This window comes from Centruroides sculpturatus, unplaced genomic scaffold (assembly GCF_000671375.1).
Source record: "Centruroides sculpturatus isolate CEXI.00-Female unplaced genomic scaffold, Cexi_2.0 scaffold408, whole genome shotgun sequence".
NCBI lineage: Eukaryota > Metazoa > Arthropoda > Arachnida > Scorpiones > Buthidae > Centruroides > Centruroides sculpturatus.
Genome location: NW_019384597.1, coordinates 607,936 through 629,892, shown reverse-complemented (window position 1 = coordinate 629,892; position 21,957 = coordinate 607,936). Strand labels below are relative to the sequence as shown.

General features: G+C 31.2%; 2 protein-coding genes across 4 annotated transcripts; both read left to right on the top strand.

Moving 5' to 3' along the window:
* The first annotated feature begins 691 nt into the window (after positions 1-691).
* LOC111624910 (T-complex protein 1 subunit theta-like) lies at positions 692-4,763 on the top strand. Its single transcript, XM_023367893.1, has 12 exons — positions 692-848; positions 970-1,031; positions 1,101-1,238; positions 1,309-1,380; positions 1,668-1,841; positions 3,042-3,129; positions 3,328-3,443; positions 3,598-3,669; positions 3,854-3,946; positions 4,017-4,088; positions 4,160-4,276; positions 4,350-4,763. Exons 1-12 carry the CDS (start codon positions 707-709, stop codon positions 4,416-4,418), a joined length of 1,215 nt encoding a protein of 404 aa, XP_023223661.1. The 5' UTR covers positions 692-706; the 3' UTR covers positions 4,419-4,763.
* A 1,806-nt stretch (positions 4,764-6,569) lies between these two features.
* Positions 6,570-21,927, top strand: LOC111624909 (stimulator of interferon genes protein-like). Of its 3 annotated transcripts, none has more exons than XM_023367892.1 (10): positions 6,570-6,715; positions 6,826-7,049; positions 8,327-8,333; positions 9,727-9,917; positions 10,019-10,120; positions 15,619-15,724; positions 18,355-18,584; positions 19,100-19,268; positions 20,693-20,773; positions 21,060-21,927. In XM_023367892.1, the coding sequence occupies exons 1-9, from the start codon at positions 6,694-6,696 to the stop codon at positions 20,761-20,763; spliced, it is 1,122 nt and encodes a 373-aa protein (XP_023223660.1). In that variant the 5' UTR covers positions 6,570-6,693; the 3' UTR covers positions 20,764-20,773; positions 21,060-21,927. The 3 variants fall into 3 exon arrangements, with proteins under 3 accessions (XP_023223660.1, XP_023223658.1, XP_023223659.1); XM_023367890.1 differs by lacking the exon at positions 8,327-8,333 and adding an exon at positions 7,254-7,257 and having other exon boundaries at positions 6,826-7,052; XM_023367891.1 differs by lacking the exons at positions 8,327-8,333; positions 21,060-21,927 and adding exons at positions 7,254-7,257; positions 20,804-20,859 and having other exon boundaries at positions 6,826-7,052.
* The last annotated feature ends 30 nt before the right edge of the window (positions 21,928-21,957 follow it).

The window sequence follows — 21,957 nt, the reverse complement described above, 5'->3', positions numbered from 1 at the left end:
TTTACAAATAAGCCTTAAAATGCTAGCTGTCAAAATATATAATGATAATACAGTTTAGAATGAAAATGGCGAGGAAAATACGACTAATCCATCTAGTGGTAAAAAAAAAAAACAAACTTTCTTTTCGAACAACCCAATATGTAATGCGTCTAGAATTAATTAATGAAGTTCTAGCTGAACAGTTAATCTAGCTTTATCATTTGATTATAAAATGCTTTTACATTTTTTAAAAGTTAAATCCTTACTTCTGTATGATTTATGTATAAAATATTAGCAGTGTATCAAGTGGTATGTCGCACACTAGAAATACTGCACCATATCAAAGCTGTATAGTGATTATTTGATTATTATTACAGTAAAGTGTGGCACCGATTAAGGAGTGACAAATTTATGTTATTTTGATAGTGGAGACTTGCAGTTTGCAAAAAGTCATCAAAGCTTTTAATGGGCTGCAATCATTATTTCTCGCTAATTGCACATTGCGGTTCAGATGCAGCCTATTAAACTTGTTGGCAATTTCACACCGACTGCAGATTTTGCCGCCAAAATAGCTTAAATTTGTTCTTACTTACTCAGTGCCATTCTTTAGCTGCAAAATAACAAAGATCAACATCTATGATTTCAGACTTACAGGACAACCTAAATACATAGAGAATAAAAATTTATTTAATATTTGTTTTAATCTCTAGTTGTTTTTCTAATCATAATGTCTTTTACAGGTTTAACATGTTTTGAGATAAAAGATTATCGTAATGAGAAAGATGTTTTTAAAGGCATCAAAACTTCTGTGATGAGTAAACAATATGGAAACGAAATATTTTTATCAAAGCTCATTTCTCAAGCTTGCAGTAAGTGTAGTCTGTTTTGCTGATTAGTTTGATTTACTATAATTAATTCTTATTATTGTGTAAACAAACCAATTTTTCCTTCTAGCTTCGATTAATGTGTGTTTATATTTTTAACTTTTAGTCTCCATACTCCCAGAAAAAACAACCTTTAATGTAGACAATGTTCGTGTTTGTAAAATTTTGGTAAGGTTGGTCTCTATGCTCGTATTTAATAAAAGAAGAAACAAAAATTTATAGTTTAAAATTTCTTAGGGTTCCGGCCTCCATAAATCAGAAGTGTGTCAGGGAATGGTTTTCAAGAGGCAGGTCGAAGGCGACATCACAAAAGTAGCAGAGGCCAAAGTCGCCGTGTACACCTATCCCGTCGACGCAATGCAGACAGAAACAAAAGTATGTTTTGGAATTAGTGTGTAATTTATTTAAAATGAGAAAATATATGTTTATACGAGTATTCTTACAGGGGACTGTTCTGATAAAATCTGCCGACGAGTTGATGAATTTCAGTCGAGGCGAAGAAAGTATGTTAGAACAGGTAAGAGTGAGAAACTTTGATTTGGATTAGTAGCTTAATTTGTAAAGTTTATTTTATAATTTTGATTTTATTTTATTTTTTTAAAATGATGATTAATATCTTTTACATGTCTTATTATATTTTGAGTTATTTTTGCATGAAAATTACCACCACATAACTGCAAGGTTTTTGTGACATTGCAACATGTTGACCTTGGTGTCTTCGACAATCATTGTTATTATTGGAATAAATAAACTTCGATGAGATCTTTTTCAGGGATTGATGTCTTTTAATTTATTTATTTTCAGCAAATCAAATCCATTGCCGATTCCGGAGCAAATGTTGTCGTTTCTGGAGGAAAAATAGGAGACATGGCACTACACTTTTTGAATAAATATGGTATGATGGGTGTGCGCTTGCCTTCCAAGTTTGATGTCAGAAGGCTGTGTAAAACTGTTGGAGCAACTGCTTTGCCACGATTAGTAAGTATTAAATGAGTAGTATCTGTTTTAAAACCACACACATTTAAATCATATTATTATTTTTAAATGAAAACGAACAAAGCAATAAACAAATTTGAGATAAAAAAAAGAGAGAGAAATAAGACTTGAGTGCTTGATATTCAGTGAGTCTTAAGGCAGACGCACAGCAAAATTAAAGTAGTGTGGAATGTCGACATCAGGTGTGGCCAATAATCCATGTTTTAATTATTGAGGTTTTGACCTTGATAATTACAATGGAAACAACTGGTGATGCCAGTGACTGGCATTCAATGTTGCCTTAACTCTTTCTTTAGGGATTAATGCATGTTTTACTATATTTTGTTTTTAGTAATGGGTTTTGCTATTTTATTGGTAGTAATTCTTATAATATGTTACTATTTTACTGAATTGCATAATTAAATATATAATAATCAGTTGTTTTTATAATTTCACACTGTAAGGATGTATTTTGACACACGAGTTTTGAAAAAAAATATCTATTCAGTTAATGTATAATATTTACTATAAATTTTTTTCCTTATTATAATTTTTGTCAGATTTTTCATGCTTCAATGTCGTTGACTCCATAAATTTTAAACAAAACATTATCTCACTGAGTTTAACATTGTTCAAAAGCATAACAAATGATTTGGTGCTCATATCTCCATGAAAAATTCATTTAAGTTTTCTTATGTGGATGGGTAGAGTTGTCTCATTTTCACACATTTTAGTCTAACTTTAGATACAATTTAAGCAAGAAGATTCACCTGTGTTCATTTATCAATATAAAAATATTTATGTCTGGGTTAGGAATTATGCAGAAGAAATATGTAATTATACATTTAAATTTGATATTAGTACACCTTTATTATGGCTTTATCTTAAAATTTAGTTCTCAACAAAAACCCTTTTTTTGAAAAAGTTCAAATAAAAAATTTTTCTCGGAGAAAACGTATCTTTCACTCCAGGTTAAGAACCTCTGATCTAAATCAGTGACAAGAATCACTGATTTGTGATTCTAAATCAGCAAAGCTACTATAATGAAGCAGGTCTTGCATACAAATTTAGTACCATAGATAAATTTTTTTCACCATTGTTGTTATTTAAAACTTCTCATTGTTGAACTTTATCATTGTAAAGTGCTTCTTTGTACGTGTTAATTTACAGTTGTTTTGAAAAACAATTCATTACTTCTTTCAGATTGCACCCACACCAGAAGAACTAGGTTATTGTGATAAAGTTTACTTAGACGAAATCGGAGAAACTCCTGTTGTAATTTTTAAACAAGGTAAAAATTAAATTTTAAAAGCTATTTTAATTTGATTTAATAAACAAAAAATGACTGTTAAAACGACTTTTTTTTTATATCCTTTTCTACTTTGGACTTTGTTTATTAAAAGTCCAAAGTAGACAAGGATTCAAATAGAAATTGATAAAAGTAAGGACAAAAGGTAAAAAAGAGTTGACTTTTTTCATCATTTTGTAGAAAGTAAAGAATCTCGAATATCTACGATTGTGATAAGAGGATCTACAGACAATTTAATGGACGATATCGAAAGGGCAATCGACGATGGAGTAAATACTTTCAAAGCAATCACAAAAGTACGTTTCCTTATTTTTTTTTGTAGAAGTTTTGAGTATATTTTTGTCATTTAAAACAAAAATAAAATGAAAACATTTTGCTTACTACTTACTTTATTTAATCACTTAATGTTATCAATTGTTAAGCGTAACATCTTTTATTTTCCTTTCAAAGGATGGTAGATTAATTCCTGGCGGAGGAGCAAGTGAGATTGAACTTGCAAAGCAGATTACTTCTTATGGAGAGGTAAGAAAATAATATACATACAGGGTGATGAGTAGAGTTTGCAATGCTGCAAGTTGGATTTGTGGAATCTCATGGAGTTGTAATCAAACAGATGAAATCAAAAGCAGTTTGATTTCACTTGCAGTAGTAAAGCAGGGGGTACACTTTATTGATAAATAATGAAATTATTTATTTATTTTTTTAGCAATTACCTGGCCTTGAACAATATGCAGTAAAGAAATTTGCCGAAGCCTTAGAATCATTACCCCGTGCATTAGCCGAAAATTCCGGTGTTAAGGTAAGTATTTATTTAAACGCTCTATGATATTTCTTTATGGCAAAAGTCTTTATCATATATATCACAACAGCCTACAGAAGTAATTTCTAACTTATACGCCGATCATCAAGAAGGGAAAGTAAACGTGGGATTTGACGCAGAGGTTAGAAATAATTTTTACATTTTGTATTAATTTATGTTTTATTTTTTCATAACCTATTAAATGTGTTTTAGGTGGAAGGAACATCAGTGAAAGATGTCAGCGAGAACATATTAGATCTCTATCTTACAAAATATTGGGCCATTAAGTATGCAACAAATGCGGCATGCACCATTCTCAAAGTTGATCAAGTAAGTGGATCTGTTCGTCGTCAGACTTGACTGTTCTTTAGTTACCGTTAAAACATGTCTATTTAATTTTTAGATAATCATGGCCAAGCCGGCCGGAGGACCAAAACCCAAATCTGACGGAGGCGACTGGGATCAAGATTAAGCGTTTCTAACACTAGAGAAGTGTCGCAACAACTGTTACCAATTTAATTACTTTGCAAAATCCAGAAGGAACATAATTGTTTTATTTAATTCATTAATTGCATTCATCATTAATCAATTTTAAGACCAGTCGTTTCTTCTGTTTCTTTTCCACACACGGTTGCTCCCGCTGCGGAAGGCTGCCTCGGAAATATGCTTCGTTCCACCAATGAAATGTTGCGTAGCAGCCAAGAAAGCAAAAAAGAAAAAGAATGTAAAATGTTTCGCCTTTGTTGTTTTGTATTGCGGTTGTATGGTGTTGAGATAATTAACTTTTTTACAAATTAAAATCTTAAATTTGCTTATATCTTTGTTGAATTTCATCTTAAATATGTGTGTACATTTATACAGATTGTCTTATTATAAATATATCATTTCGGTAACGGCCCTTTGACACAAAGTTCCTGTTCCGAGACCAAAAGTTCTTAAAGATGGTTCAAATAAAATAGAATGAATAAATTTTTAAAATTGAAAAACTTTTGGAATATGTATAATTTGTTTTTGTACTTTTGTAATAATGTCACGTCTGTGATTATTGGAGTGCCTTTGCAGCCTCAAAAATCTCCTAAAATAATGTTTAATTACTCATAAGCTACTCTTCTAAACAANCTCCCAGATGTTTCTAATATTTTCTTGTTGAATTACTGGACTAAAGCAGCAATCTAATTAAGATTAAAGCTTGTATTATAAGTGAAAATATTAGAAAACTGAATTTTAGTTTAATTAAAATAATACTAAAACGAATTAAATTAAAAAAATATTATAAATCGAATTTTTTCAGTTTTAGTTCAATCATGTGTAAGTAACAGTTGTTTGTTTAGTAATTGCTTTTACTTATTTCCGAACTACATCAAATTTGTATTAAGATTGGCTGTAATGTAATGATTTTAATCTTCGCTATCGTTACTTTTTTTCTTGAGTAACGCTGGGCTTATCTGCTAGTTATATATAAATCATTAAATTTACATAAGCAGTGAGCATAGGAGGAATTTCAGTATTGGTCGGATGTGTGCCATGTGATGCAAGGTGCATGTTTTGAGAAACTGTAATGGGCGGTTGCAGAGTTGGACAGTTTTCCAATGTTTTAATGTACATTACAATGTTCTTAGATAATAATTAACTTTATTACAATAAAATTATAGCATTCTTTTTAGAAGACCCCATACTTGTACATATTATAATGTATACTCAACATGAAGTTGGATATTTCAAGTGTGAAATTAATAAATTAATCTGTTTATGCATTTATATATATATTTAAATCCTTCCCAAAGCACTAAGATGATCATCCGTGTCCATTATAGATTTGTTTGATCCTTTTACAAAAATTCAAGTTTTCGTAGTTGCAAGCCAGTGCCTTTATCATACTGGCCCGCCTTCTGTTTCAGTTAGTAGATTAATTTTATATAGTTTGCCATTAATTAACCTAATCAGTCAAAAATCTTTCTGATACGATCATTATTTGTGATGATGCTTCAATATCATCAGTAGAATTTAAGTTTTCTAGTGATGTGGGGTACAACCTTTTTATAATGGAACAGGAAAGTAGAATTTTAAAAATAAATAGTAAAATATGGTGCCAGTTTAAAATATACACAACAAATACTTCGATTTTACAGCCTAAACGTTGGTTTCGCTTTACGATCTGATCGGTCGTAAAGCGAACCTTTATATTACCATTAAACATGAATTGAGATTAGTTTCCTCGAAATTATTTGTACAGTATAGATGGCATTTTATATTCGATTTTTAATGACTTATTAAATATTTCATTTTATATTTTATTTTTCTAAAATATATAAAGAGTGAATAAGTGAAAATCAGTTAAAGCTAGTTGTATTAGCTGTTTCGTATGCAATGGACTACATCATTGGTTTGCAACTGATATGTCAGAGAGAAACGACCAATGGAGCCGAAAGACGTAAAATAAATATGGCGGCCATTGATGGTTTTTATGCGTGAATATATACGTGAAACAGCACAGAAAATGAAAAATATTGTTAAATAATTAAATTTTAAATATTTTTTAATTTACTTTGAGCATTGTCCTTGATAATAGTTTACTTTTAGTGTCAATCCACACAGATGGCGACCCTCTTTCGAATTACATCATAAAGAAACGGACCAATGGCGCCGAATGACGTAAAATCAATATGGCGGCCTCCATTAGAGAGTAGAGAAGTCACGCGAAAACGAAATCGAAACTGAAACAAGGCGTGGTAACGAAAAATCGAATCATGAGCGGTTCAGATTTTAAAAGTAAGTCTCGTGTAAGGTGAAACGTGTTGTGTAGGGTCGAATTTAGATTTATTAAACTTTTACAGATGTTTTAGTGTATTTTAATTCGGTTTTTTATCGTTTATTTACAGATTATGCTTATCAGCAGTGTCCGACTGATGAGATGGAAAACATAGAAAAAAGATCTGGCTATTGTAAAATAATCGCTAGTTGCATTATTTTTATTTTGTCCGTCTTTTACGTGATTTGTTGCAGTAAAGCAGTCGATGGCGAACAACTGACGAAGAATAACTCGAGTTTTAATCATTCTGTCGTTGCTGAGCCTCTGAAAAATGATGATAAATCAACGATGATATATNTGAAACCAATTTGTTTCAAGTAATCATAAACAGTTCAATTTGACAAATTTAATCTCTTAGTGATTTCACGTGTTGTTATTCGGCAGTTTGCTTCAATCAGTACCTTTATTTTGTTTTCATTGGCTTCAACTGGCCATCCAGAACGTGGTGCAACTTCAATATTGAAATTGCCAGAACGAAATTTTGTAAACCAGTTTTGGTACTGTCTTTCTCTCAACACATCTCCATACACGTCACACAATTTTTTTCTCACTTGAACAGCATTCTTACCTTTTTGGTAATAAAAGAGCAAAATATGCCGAAAATGCTGCTTTCGATCTTCCATAATTGATGGGGGACAAAAAATAAACAATTGCACAAAATCAAACAAAATTTTTTACAAATAAGCCTTAAAATGCTAGCTGTCAAAATATATAATGATAATACAGTTTAGAATGAAAATGGCGAGGAAAATACGACTAATCCATCTAGTGGTAAAAAAAAAAAACAAACTTTCTTTTCGAACAACCCAATATGTAATGCGTCTAGAATTAATTAATGAAGTTCTAGCTGAACAGTTAATCTAGCTTTATCATTTGATTATAAAATGCTTTTACATTTTTTAAAAGTTAAATCCTTACTTCTGTATGATTTATGTATAAAATATTAGCAGTGTATCAAGTGGTATGTCGCACACTAGAAATACTGCACCATATCAAAGCTGTATAGTGATTATTTGATTATTATTACAGTAAAGTGTGGCACCGATTAAGGAGTGACAAATTTATGTTATTTTGATAGTGGAGACTTGCAGTTTGCAAAAAGTCATCAAAGCTTTTAATGGGCTGCAATCATTATTTCTCGCTAATTGCACATTGCGGTTCAGATGCAGCCTATTAAACTTGTTGGCAATTTCACACCGACTGCAGATTTTGCCGCCAAAATAGCTTAAATTTGTTCTTACTTACTCAGTGCCATTCTTTAGCTGCAAAATAACAAAGATCAACATCTATGATTTCAGACTTACAGGACAACCTAAATACATAGAGAATAAAAATTTATTTAATATTTGTTTTAATCTCTAGTTGTTTTTCTAATCATAATGTCTTTTACAGGTTTAACATGTTTTGAGATAAAAGATTATCGTAATGAGAAAGATGTTTTTAAAGGCATCAAAACTTCTGTGATGAGTAAACAATATGGAAACGAAATATTTTTATCAAAGCTCATTTCTCAAGCTTGCAGTAAGTGTAGTCTGTTTTGCTGATTAGTTTGATTTACTATAATTAATTCTTATTATTGTGTAAACAAACCAATTTTTCCTTCTAGCTTCGATTAATGTGTGTTTATATTTTTAACTTTTAGTCTCCATACTCCCAGAAAAAACAACCTTTAATGTAGACAATGTTCGTGTTTGTAAAATTTTGGTAAGGTTGGTCTCTATGCTCGTATTTAATAAAAGAAGAAACAAAAATTTATAGTTTAAAATTTCTTAGGGTTCCGGCCTCCATAAATCAGAAGTGTGTCAGGGAATGGTTTTCAAGAGGCAGGTCGAAGGCGACATCACAAAAGTAGCAGAGGCCAAAGTCGCCGTGTACACCTATCCCGTCGACGCAATGCAGACAGAAACAAAAGTATGTTTTGGAATTAGTGTGTAATTTATTTAAAATGAGAAAATATATGTTTATACGAGTATTCTTACAGGGGACTGTTCTGATAAAATCTGCCGACGAGTTGATGAATTTCAGTCGAGGCGAAGAAAGTATGTTAGAACAGGTAAGAGTGAGAAACTTTGATTTGGATTAGTAGCTTAATTTGTAAAGTTTATTTTATAATTTTGATTTTATTTTATTTTTTTAAAATGTATTATGTTAAAACTTTCAACTTATTATTTATTAATTAAACAATACTGTATAAGTCTAATAAATAATAAGTACAGGTAAATAAACAAAGCACATGAAACCAATCTTCAGCAATATTTTACAAAAGAACAAACATTTTTGACCATGCTAAATGGGCATTGTCTGGCTAACTGATCTTTGTGGTTCATATGCAGTGCAGATATAAAAACAAGGTGATTGTCATTCAATTTTGAGTAATAGAATAAGTAAATAATAGCTTGAAAGATAACTGGTCATAAAAAAGATAAATTCTTTCTCTCTCATGACCAGTTACATTAGCTTTTTATATCAATAAGAGCCTAATTAAGAATCAGGCTAATAATAACCCAAAAGTCTAGCTTGTAGACATTTAGACGAGTAAGTCTCTCAAATAAATTAGTTCTGGATTATACATTCCCAATTCTTTGTTATTTCTATTGTCATAGTCAAGGGATTAAACTGGAAAGACTGACAGAAACACTGGCTTTTGGAAATAACTTAGAGAAGATGCTCTGAGTAAACTGCGATTTATATACTTTAAATAAAGCAGAATTCCAATCAGAAGCCTACAAAAGCTTGAGTAGGCCTTCAGCTTCCAAAACTGAGAACAAGATTGTTCAAATTTGCAGGTTTATCTGTGGCATTCTGTTCCAGTCAGTGCTGACTGTTAGGGAAGTTGTTATATCAAAGATGACTAAATGATTAATTATATTGTAATATTAATTATATTAATATTGTTTTACAATTTTTTGTTAATAAAATAAATATTTCTTTTATTAAATTGTTTATTTATTATACATTTTAAAATTTGCAGTCACAATTTTATCGCTGTGGATAAACACAACTGTTGTGGCAACTATTTTACATAGAATATGTTTGTTAATAGAAGAGTTGTGGCATTTCAAGAGCAGATATGGAAAAAATTATTGGAAATTCTTGTCCACCATATTTTCAGGAGGATGGAATTCTTCATTTGTAGTTTTTGGAGTCGGAATTCTAATAATTGTAAATATTTCTTTAATTACTTATAATAATTTAAATATTGTAAAATCTTATTGTTAGTTCTGTTTAAATTCCAGTAATTTTACATTAATTTAAATTTATAGTGTCTTCTTATGGATCATCATATAGTTTTGAGCGTTGTGGAATCAAATAAGAATTTATTGATTGTCGTAACTGCTGTTCTTAATATGTTCTTAAACCACAAGGTAAATTTAAGCTAAGTTTATAAAATATTTTATGATAGTTAAGTAATAATTTATTAACTTTTTCTGTCCTTCACATGTCTAAAAGGCTTTTTATTTATACTTATCATGAGTGATGAGTGATGAGCATATAACACATCTCAGACCAAACAAAAGTATACAGATCCAGACTCAAAAATAGCTTGCAATTTTATTGGGCTGCTCCAATACTGTAAACTTTTTCCTTAATGCTCTGCTTTGTAGGCAATAAGGAATGTCTTTTCTTAACTGCACCGGGATGAATATAAAATACAACTCCCATCAACCAGTGTGAATATGAGAACCATCAACGATTAATTGGTGTGAATACACTGCCTTGAGCCATCACACAACCTTAATTAAACTGATGACAAAGAATATTTGAACTAAACTTGACCAGAGAAAACTGAGAATAAACTGTACATTAGTAGTTTATTATTATTAGCATATACAGTGAAACCTCTAATCTCAAATGCTCTTTCTCAAATTGCTCAAGTCAAGCTGGCTTGTTGGTCCAGATGAGCTCCATGTATTATATAATGTATTTTCTATTCTGTCAACTCGGCAGGTGCCAATCAATGTAAGTTTATTAACTTCTGCAAATCCTTTTGGCACGTCATTTGGTAAAGTAACTTTAATACAGCTGAATAAGAATAGCCAATTTAGCATAAAATTTGCTAAATCTGACTTTCCTATAGCATCATTGTGTGGCCTAAAAGTTACATTCTCCACCCAGCAGAAATGTTAATGTTTTTTTTTTTTATCACAGTGAGTGGAGAATAGGGATACCATAACAGTTGAAAACAAAATATGAACAGATTAGCATTAAAAGTACTCAGAAACAAAATAAAAGGAATTTATTTGTGTTTTTCAATCTAGTAAATGCAGGCATATAATATAAAGTTTGAACTTACATTTACCTTTGGGGCACAGAATGCAATTTTAAATATAAGAAAACTATTTTGTCACTTAGACAATAAGTACAATCAAATTACAACAACCATTATAACGAATGTGCACATATTCTCTAAGCAGCAAAGCCATTACATTTGCTTATACAATATTGCCATGTAGCAACAATGCAATAATAATCATCAAATATTTAGCACCTTTTGTCAGATTAAATCTAAGTGGTTATAATTTAACTATGAACTATACAATCAGTTGGAAAGTATAGACATTTTGTTTATTTTTTCTAATACGGTATGGACACTGCCTCTAAAGTGCGGACTCTCCATACTAAATACGGACATACGATAACCCTAGTGGAGAAGGAATGCCACAGTAGCAAAATGTTATTTTATTGTTTTGCTTTTTGATTTCCATTGGTAAATACTGATTTTCTCAAAATTCATATTTCTATTTGGAGCATTCTTTGTTTGTGGCAGTTGTCTTTGGCACTTTGTGAATTTTCAAAGCCTTTTACATTAAAAAAGATCTGTTAGCTAACCACCTAAATTCTCCTATAAATAATTTATGTAATATATTTTGATTTTTGAATAAATTTAATGTGACATAGTGAGATAATTTTGCAATATAGCTAAATTTATGGTATTTATTTTAAACTAGGTAGCCCAATAGTTCAATCAATGTTAACTCATTTATAATTCAAGGACACCATGTTCTGATGTGATCTATTTATGCACTGCTTCTTTGTAAAGTGTTGGTTTGAATTTTGGTGGCAGTGAAATATTTTGTTTTTAATATATATACAGATTATTATTGCATCCTGCTACTGTTGTAATAAATATCATGGACTTAAATATATCATAGAATTGCATCTCTTATTCTATGCTCTGTATAAAAATTTTTCTATATTTCATATACTTCCATGTGTTGAACTGTCCAAACAGGTTAACAGTATTATTGTAGTACCTAATACACTGGCAGTTATTGAGTATGTTGGTACACAGCAGTATCATAAGAAGTGCAAGCAGCCTGTCAGAAGCCTGCAATGTTCAAATATTAGCATAAAATTTCATCTTTGGCTCTATAGAATGATATAACAATAGAAAAAAATCCTGGATTTCTTTTAGCTATGTGGTTAAACAAAACTAAAAGAAATCCAAGATAAAATAGTAGATATTCAACATATCTTTATACAAAATATATGTAATATATAAAAAGTCCAGTTGCATCTTGTACATTAATTGGTCTGGAAGAAAAGATCAGAAAGAGGTCTAGATAGCTTAACTGGTAATACATCAGTGCAATAAATGGGAGTTGTGGGTTCAAGTTCCACTTTGGGCCAATCTTTTATATCAGAATATTCTAAATTAATTTATATCTAATAATTAAATTTAACATGAGATGCAGTTTAACTGTCAATCATTAGCCCAAATTGCATAGTATCTTAATAGTTAATTAGTCATATTATATCTGGACAAGAATTGGTCTGTATTGTTTGATTATAAAGTATACGACTGGAGCAATAACAATGTACAGTACATCACTCTGAAACACAAGAAATGTGACATCTATAAAAAGTGGATGAGGTATTTATTGTGTCTGTAATCTCATCCATGTACTATTAATACATAACCTTACCTTTGAGGACAAGTTTGCAAACATTAGACTTTAATAATGATAATATTTATTGAAAAAAGTGGCAGTATTATATATTTGCTATTGTAAGGTCGCTGATTAAGGGGGATTTTATTCCCTACTGTCAGGATGGCTTAAGGTCTATTTGTATGTGGGTGGCAGTTTTGAAGAGGCAGGAAAGACAAGTGTTTCACAAAGAAACTGTTTATTTTTGATGAATATGCTTACATAAAATTATCAAGATCCTGGGGTTCAGAGTTCTGTGAGTTGTCTTCAGAAGATCCTTTCTTTTCGATCTGGTCCAACGCTGACAGGGCCAGGGGCGGCATCACTTTAATGTTCGTAATTGGGAGAAACAGCACAAAAAAACATGAACAGACGTACGATGAGCAGAGAGTGAACGAACATCACAGGTAGACTAGGGAAGGCCACCTTCTGTCCTTGACGTCAGTTTTTATAAGTTTTTCATGACCGAATTGTCGCTAATTGGACAGACTTTTCTTCCACACTTTCTAATTGGTCTCCCACCTGTCTCCAGGTGTAAATGGAGCTCTGTATCAGTCGCGGGAAAGGTTGACTAGCAATGGTCTATCAGACACCATATTTTAGACTCTGATCGCGTTTAATTGGCGACTATGACACCCATGCTCATTCTGATATTTTTCTAGTTTTGTTTTGCTTTCTAAACTGTGTCTTAAAGTTTTAAATTTTCTTTAATCGAAATTTTGCTTTTCCCGTTATTCTCTATGAGCGTCGACGTCAAAGTCCGGTGTCACTGATTCAACACTTTTACAACTTGTTTTCTTTACTGTCAATCTTAACGAATTTTACATCATTTCTTTCTTTTTAACACTATTTCCAGGCTTCACACTATGTAGTTACTCTTCATGTGCCTATGTATAAACTTCATAAATCATGATTTAGTTAATTATGCCTTGACTTTACTCCAGCACACATTTGTCATCAATATCAACATTAGAAAAATAATAATTATAACTTCAAGCAACTAACTTAGTAGTTTTCAACTAAGTTGCCACAATGACACTTCAGGGGTGCCACAAAATAGTGTCTAGTAGTTCTGTAACATGTCTTATGTGAATTACTAAAAATACAATCAATAAAGAAATAGGAGTACCACAAGAAAAATATTATGAAGTTGAGGGTTCTACTATTAGAAAAAGGTTAAAAACACTGATCTAACTTTTCATTCACTGTAGCACCAAATTCTTTTCCTTTTAGTAAATTTATCTGAGTTCATTTGTAACCATTCATTGGTCTTTTCAAATTGAACATAAAATTCAGTGCATAGCTTCTCTAATTATTTAAATATATTTGCTGATGATATGCTTGGAACAAAATTGAATTAAATTACAATTGAAATATATATTGCTAGTAAAAAATATACTAAAATATATGTGCAGAGTATGTGTGTGTGATCACATACACAGGTTAGACAAAATAATTTGAACACCAACAAAAGATCACTTTTTTGTTTATTAATGGAGTAGGACCCTCATTTGTAGATAAAAAAAAAGTTAAAATACATTGAGAAATGAACAAATATAAATCATGAACAACATTAAAGCCAATTTTGTACCATTCTTCAAGCAATACTGATGCTAATTCCTTGGCAGAAGTAGGTGATGGAAAGATCTACTTTTTTAGGAAGGTAGGTGATGGAAAGGTGAATAGAAGTAGGTGATGGAAAGATCTACTAACCTTTTTCTCAAGAATGCCCCACACAGGCTCAATAATAATCAGGGTGGTCAGGGTAGATGCTTAAGTTCAGTTTCGTACTCCTCAAACCAAGATCAAACACATCCAGCAATGTGGATAGGTGCATTGTCATCTTGAAAGATTGCATCGTCATCTGGAAACAAAGTTTGAATCAGGGAATGAAGTTGGTCACTCAGAATATGTTGTTATCTCTGGGCTGTTACTTTACCTTTGAGGACAACTATTGGATCCAAAGAGTTGAATTATATCATCCCAAATCATGCAGGAACCTCTGCAATACTTGACATTGGGTTTAAGGCAGTCAACATTGTAAGCTTCACCCAGTGATCTCCAGACATAAATATGGCCAGAAGTGGGAAATACAATGAAAGTTGGCTTGTGTGACTATATCACATGTTTCCTTGTCACCAGTGTTCATGTTTTGTACTCTACATCACTGCACATACTGTTTGATGTTTCTTTGTGTCAGAAAAAGGTTTAGCTATTGAAACCTGCCATTATCTTCTTCATATCGGACTGTTTTCTCTGATACTGGTACCCTTGCACTTTTAGCCAATTCTGCAGTAATTCGCACTGTTATAGTTTTATGTTTTCTTATTACAATTTGATAAAATGTTCTTTTTCCCTTGCATTCAGCTGTGGTTTTCAATCACAGCTGCTTCTGTCAGCAGATGTTTTGCCTGTCTTTGCATACTGAGAAGTGATCAAGGAAACAGTAGTTTTTTCTACATCCATCAACTCAACAACTTGGATCACAAAACCCCTACTAGGCATAAAGCACTATCATTTTCCTATAAAAGTCTGTTAGAAATGAATAATCACTCCCCCAAAAATGGGAAAACAGATTTTTCAACAGTAAAAGTAATGAAGTACTGTACATCAACAGTGATATATGCCATGCAATGAGGTGAAAAAAAGTGGTAGTAAATGTGATGGCATGTGTTTCAGGAAAAGTTGAATTTGAAAACTCAAGGGAAAGGATTCAGTGCTGAAATGAACGAAAGTTTAGTTTCTTGAAATGAGTTATTCTCCAGGTTGTCGTAATAAATTATAACAACAATTGAAACTTTTTACTGATAGAGATTAAATAATAATGAATATGTTAACATTTAATATTAATTAGCAATATTACTAGATATAAATGACAATAAAATTCTTGTAATTTGAGCCAACTACCAAATACTAATAATTATTTTTTGTAGGTATGGACAGAGACGGAATTTCAACATAGCAAGTCTCATATTCCCAGTACAGGAACGTTTATGGCTTATGCTGCTTATTATAGCTACTACAAGAATGTATTGCCCAGTAAGATCTTTAATCATGTTAACTTGGTTACAGACATACAGGCACTCCCATACTTATGAACAGGTTAGATTCCTGTGGTTTTGTCATAAGTCAAAAACTAATCTAGAATGTACATTTATACACAAAATAACTGTGTATTGTTGGTGTTTGATCCTTCAACATACTTAATAGAACACATTACACCTGTTTACTGCTGCTTAGTAGTGGTGGTTTCAAATGTGGTTTTTTTTCATCTAACACACTTAATTTTATAATGTTGAGTTTAATTTCCATGATAATAGAGCCACACTTCTTGCATTTATCTCCACTGTTAGACTTACTATTATGTTTTGGGTGCATAATCATAAAACTTTTAAAAAATTGCAAACAATAGCAAAACACATTACTACTCCAATATTACTGACTTTGACGTCACGTTACAAGCAGCAATGGAATGTAAGAATTCGTGTGAAAATGAAAAATGATTATTTATTACTGACTAAACACTGAGTTTGACAACACCCCACAATCTGCATAATTTAAATTTTATACATACGGTCAAATTGTTCATAAGTAGGGGAACTCCTGTATTTATCTCCAGTAGTTATATTTGAACCCTATTTTGTAGAAATCAATAGTTCTATGGGATGTTTTTGCATGTATATAGATCTATTACAATGATTTTTTTAAATTAAATACTGTAAAAGTTAGATTTAGTGATAAGTTTATCATAATGATATATGTCTACAGTGGCCAAACTACAGCTCTTCTAGACTGTTACTACCATTTCTATATATTTAATTATTATAATTACACAAGAATGCATATTCATGATATAAAATAGAGAATATGGGTCTCATACTTCTGGTGACATATGGCTCCTGTCATGACAAGGTTGGTCTTTCCTGGTATTTGGCTCTCTCTCCTTCTAGATAGCACCTATCAAGATACAAACTAATGCTAAGTTTTGCTTACCTGGCTGTTATGCATACATAACAAGAGAAAATAATGGCATTGTGTCAAATTTGAATCTCTGAGTTTTTCATAAATCTCCATGTTTTGAGTCCTCCTGAATCCAAAAAGATTTCACAGTTGTGTATTGGTGTTTATTTCACTTAATATCTCAGGATGGGGTAAACTTTTGTAAGGGTGGCTTATATATGAAGGGCATTGATGCTATTAAATTTTGGTGATTAATGTCCAGGGAGTGGAGAGATAGAGGGGGGGTTGTGAGTTATATCTCTAGAGGAGTAGGACTTAATGAAGATTTTATTCGTTATTCGTGTTTATACTTTTTCTTAAAACTCGTCTCTGCCCTCAAAATTAAGCTTTTTGCCATTTTATAGTAATTAAGAATATAAGTTTTTTTTTTATAAGAAAATCTCCTAACAGATGGTACCCCACACAATTTTATTTATTTAGCTTAATAATATAAAAGTAATTTTTAAAATAAAAATTCATAACAGCTGGGAAAATTATGCAACTTGTTACTGGATTTTTTAATATTTGATGTGCTTCTGTTTAATTTTGATGTCTACTTGTCCTTCAAATACAGCCATTTATGTGGTGAATGAAATACTGAAATGGTGGTATTATTATACTAGGAAAAGGCTTACTTTAAATAAAAATCACCTTCTTAATCCCAGTAATGTATTTATTAAAATTAAAAGCATTTTCGATTAGATTATTCAACTAAAGAAGGTTGGTCAATCTAATCAAAATTGCTTTTAATAAATACATTACTGGGATTAAGAATGTGATTTTTTTATTTGAAATACCAAAAATAGTAAGAACAAAACACTGTTCAGATACACAGAAATGAAAAATATAATGGTAATAAAACTTAATATCACCTGGAATGGTGTTCGTTCAGTTATTCATCATGGCTTACACTAGACAAACCTTTGAAATTTATGTCACTATTCATCCATAATCAAGAGTATCAATGTCTATTGAGGATGTGGCATAAGACGAAAAATACAGTTTTGAGCATACTATTATCTAATAATGTATTACTGTTATATATTTAATGCTTTGCAAATAATTTAATCTGTACCAGAAATCTACCGCAGCAGAATCACAGCATACAAATTGTTTCAGCCATTTTAAATGGACATCCACTTGCTCTAGAATAAGATATTTAAAATATGAAAAGTAGGCCTACATGATGGAATACAAATACAGTAATACCCTGAACTTACGCGATAGGTGGGACCGAGTGATAACCACATAAATCTAATTTGCATAAGTCAGGGTATAATTTCGCAATTTGTGTAAAATCCAAGTCGGATGTATGTAAGCTAATAAATGTTCTCGTTAATCTTATCTCATCTTTTGATTTGTTCACGGTTACAAGAAATCACCAAATAGAGTCTCTCAAGTTGCATGGATATAACAAACACAGAAATAAATAACACAAAATAAATTGTAGCTATGTGTCGATTCCACGTGGCACATCCGAACATGTAAGCTGAACAATAGTGTGGGAGGAGTGAATAATCAAGAGTTGCATGGTGCTCAAACAAAAGTGGAATCGACAAGATTTGAAAATCGCTTAACTCCGGGTTCGCGTAAGTCATGGTATTACTGTAGATAACTTAATAAAATTCATTTAAAATGTAAAAATAATAAAAATTATTAAATATTTTTAGAATTAAAAGAGAGGATTATCAACGCAGAAAAGAAGCACAATATCAGAATTCCTTTTAAGAAACTAATCATACTCTTTCCTTTGTCTGGACGGATTCCGGATTCGCTCGAACACGGAACAGAGGAAATTCAACTAATCGATCACCTTTCTTCAATTAAAACTAATAAAGAAGGAACTCTTGATCGGAAGATGAACAATCCTATTTATAAAATAGCTCCAAGAGATAAAGAGGTAACTCTAATTTATAACAATTCATAGTCTGATTTTAATTGATTAAGACCCGAAAACCAAAAATTCTGCTTGTTATTGCACGTGGTGATTCTGTACCAAACATGAAAGTGCAGCACGTGATCCACAAAAACGATTCTTACTAGAACAAAGATCCTTGATGAATGGTCAATAATGAGGAGCATGAAAACAAATGGAACAAAAACTAGAGATAACTTAATGATAGACAGATAGACCAATAGGAAGAGAAAAGTTGGTGGGTGTAAGCAATAGTACAGTATGTATAACGGCACCTGAGTTTAGGACCCTGCTTTGCCAAATGGCACTACAGGATTTCAGAGATTGTAGATTAATCATTGGTAGCAGGCACCAACTTACCACAGGTGTCCAATGTCACACTGAGATAAAGGTGGTCTCTCTGGAGACAGAGTATAAGGGGTTTTAATAATGGATATTATATTGTATTACATTATGTAATATTTTTGACTATTTTCTTAGCAAATTGTTTTTATTTCTAGCCTTATTATTGTGTTGTTGAAGGGCAGAATTCTTTACCAGTTCTTAAATCTATGAAACAACCAAAAGAAATTTTTAAACAGCAAGCATATCTTTTATATAATATGCTGAAAGAAATATTAGAGGATTCGGGTGAGAGGGACACCTATCATTTACTTTGCTATAACGATGGTAAGTGTATTTTTCAATATTTTATCTTTACAAGTGTTTCAGTTAAAAAATGCTAAATTACGATTCCAAATTTTTAACTATTTAATTTTATTGTTATTATCTTCAAATGGAATAGATTAGATGTTGATGTTTAGATTGTAAAGGGTTATTTGTCACTCTTGTAACTAGAGTTCGTGTCCAGATTGGATCCTTTGGAATTTTTATGAACAGTTTGGTTCAGATACATTGGGCCCTATTGCTCATTGCAAGCTTAGCCAAATTTATAATTGGTATAAAAAAGTCTTCTTAGTATCTGTAGAGTGATAGTCAAGGTGGCAGCCTACTGCTTTGGGGACCCAAGATCAAATCCAGTCAGACTGAAAAATTCCAGGAATTTTACAACAGGTAGTTGTCCCGTGCCACCTGGCCAAACCCGTAATGGTCTTATTGGTGTTCACACTGTAGAGTTAGAAAAAAAAGAAAGGTTATATAGTGATAATTTTTATCATGTTATTAAATTATTTAATTGAATATATTTAAATATTAATTTTTTTTTACAAATATAAAACATACATCATACAACAAATGATTTTATAGCTTTACAAAGTGTACGAAAATAACATTTGATTAATTTTTGTATCCTATCAAATTCATTCAACGAAAATCAATTTCAAGTAATAAAATTTGAGTGGCTTCAATTTTTTCTGTTTAATTTATGTTCTGATGTACAAACATGTTCATTTATACATCAGAACAAACAAAATTACAATGCAATGAATTGAAAGAAGGACCATTGTCAATGATTATGCTGCCTGAAACAAGCTTGGAATGGTGTCTATATGCTTAATTTATTTAACATTAATTCCTAACAGTAATGGTTTAAATTTCTTTTACATTTGAAGAATGTCTAATGGTGCAGCACCATTTCAACTCTGCATCGGAGGCAATTCTCTTATCACCTTGTCTATCAGAGTGGCTCCGATTGGACGGTGAGAAGTTGCAACAAATTAATATTTAAATGAATTAGGTGTTTAAAATAGGGTTATCAAATAAATTGTAATGGGATAATAAACGTAAAAACAAGTTACGAAAAAATTATTTCTGCTGCTTGGTATATTTTGTGAGCAGTAAGAGGATCTTGTTCCCTTTAAGTTTGATTATGTGGCAAGGGGCCCACTGTATCTAGATCAACTTACCCATAAAAATATATAACTCAGATCAGAAGTCTGGTGCTTTTATTTAACTTGGCCATTTAGCCCTCACCATCTTATTTCTAAATATTTATAGAATTAGCTATAATTAATTATTAATCTTTACTTCTTTTTAATAAATTTTCACCATTACATTTATGTATTTTTTTATTATTATTAATTAATGAACATTAAATTGCAATTTGTGTCATAAAAAAAAAAAACAATTTTAATCTTAATTGATCTTCATTTCAGAAGACGAGGACAATCCACAATTGCTTAGCCGACTTTTATGGGACGAATTGGACAGACAATTAAAAAAATAAGATATATAATGTAAGATATATATATATGTAAAGAAATAAGATATATAATCATAACTATTTTTCTTCTATATTTATATACATTATATTTTCTTAACATGTACAAACTACACTTTATTTTTGTATTCACTATTTTTAATTATTATGAGATTTTCTATCTTTGAGAAATATTTGTTAATCATTTTTTAAATGGATAAAGTACATTTATTTGTTATAGAAATTAAATTTCTATTTTCAAAATTGGTAAATTTATTGTTTTATATCAAAGATACTCATAGAAATTAATTTGTTCAATTTAGTGTGAAGTTCCATAAGAAGTGTGCTGTTTCTCATATGCTTTCAGATCCAACTTTGCATTCACACACAATCCCGGACTTAGAGGGGCTCCGCACTTAATGCTCAATCCTCGGTGTCTCAAAAATACATCACATTTTGAAGTGTGCACTGATACTATTTCAGAATATACCATTCAACATTCAAATTAAAAACATAGAACCAAAACCAAATGAAACTCTATTAAATTTTCATTATGTAGCATCTATAATATACGTGTGATTAATATAGATCTCGCAGGATTATTATGATCATAATGCTTTGAATCAGAATACTATCTAAACGACTGCATATAAATAGATTGTTATAATTCTTAAAGATGTAAAAACAAAATTTATGAAGTAAAATTATGTTACTTTAATTTCGCAAGCAGATATACAAATTGTTTCCATTGCGGGTAAAGGGAAATATAGGCTGCTGCAAAGGTAAGTGCTATCATTTTGATCGCTTCATCCTTGCAAGAGTTGCAAGGATTCCAGATATCCTTGCGGGATGTCTAAAATCACAGAAATTCATTTTCAAAGAATATGATGGTTATGTTCTCTTCGATCTCTACGCAACTTTGTGCCCACTAGTGGCCGAGTGTTTTTCTGATCATCAATACAGTCATTTTAACTGGCACCTCAAGGTAATGAAATTTTTCTAACATTTTAAATCAATCATCATCAGATGATATAAGATCGAGTTCTTGTTGGCAAACCTTTGAATCATTGAAGTGCCTAAGCATTTGCCAACAATTCAAAGGTTATTTTGTTGCCAGGCAATCGAGAGCTCATGGAATAAAGTTAAGTGGTATGCTAAGCAGATCCCTGTGTTTTTTTTTAACAAATGAAACACAGCACATTTCTTAATAAAAAGCAGTAT

What these genes read in the sequence shown, in the direction of transcription:
- LOC111624910 (XM_023367893.1), top strand. Translation starts at nt 707, where the DNA reads ATGTCTTTTACAGGTTTAACATGTTTTGAGATAAAAGATTATCGTAAT. An exon ending in CTTTCAAAGCAATCACAAAA is followed by an intron (nt 3,444 to 3,597) that starts GTACGTTTCCTT and finishes TTCCTTTCAAAG; the next exon opens with GATGGTAGATTAATTCCTGG. An exon ending in AGATTACTTCTTATGGAGAG is followed by an intron (nt 3,670 to 3,853) that starts GTAAGAAAATAA and finishes TTATTTTTTTAG; the next exon opens with CAATTACCTGGCCTTGAACA.
- LOC111624909 (XM_023367892.1), top strand. Translation starts at nt 6,694, where the DNA reads ATGAGCGGTTCAGATTTTAAAA. An exon ending in TAGCTCCAAGAGATAAAGAG is followed by an intron (nt 18,585 to 19,099) that starts GTAACTCTAATT and finishes TTTTATTTCTAG; the next exon opens with CCTTATTATTGTGTTGTTGA. An exon ending in TTTACTTTGCTATAACGATG is followed by an intron (nt 19,269 to 20,692) that starts GTAAGTGTATTT and finishes TCTTCATTTCAG; the next exon opens with AAGACGAGGACAATCCACAA.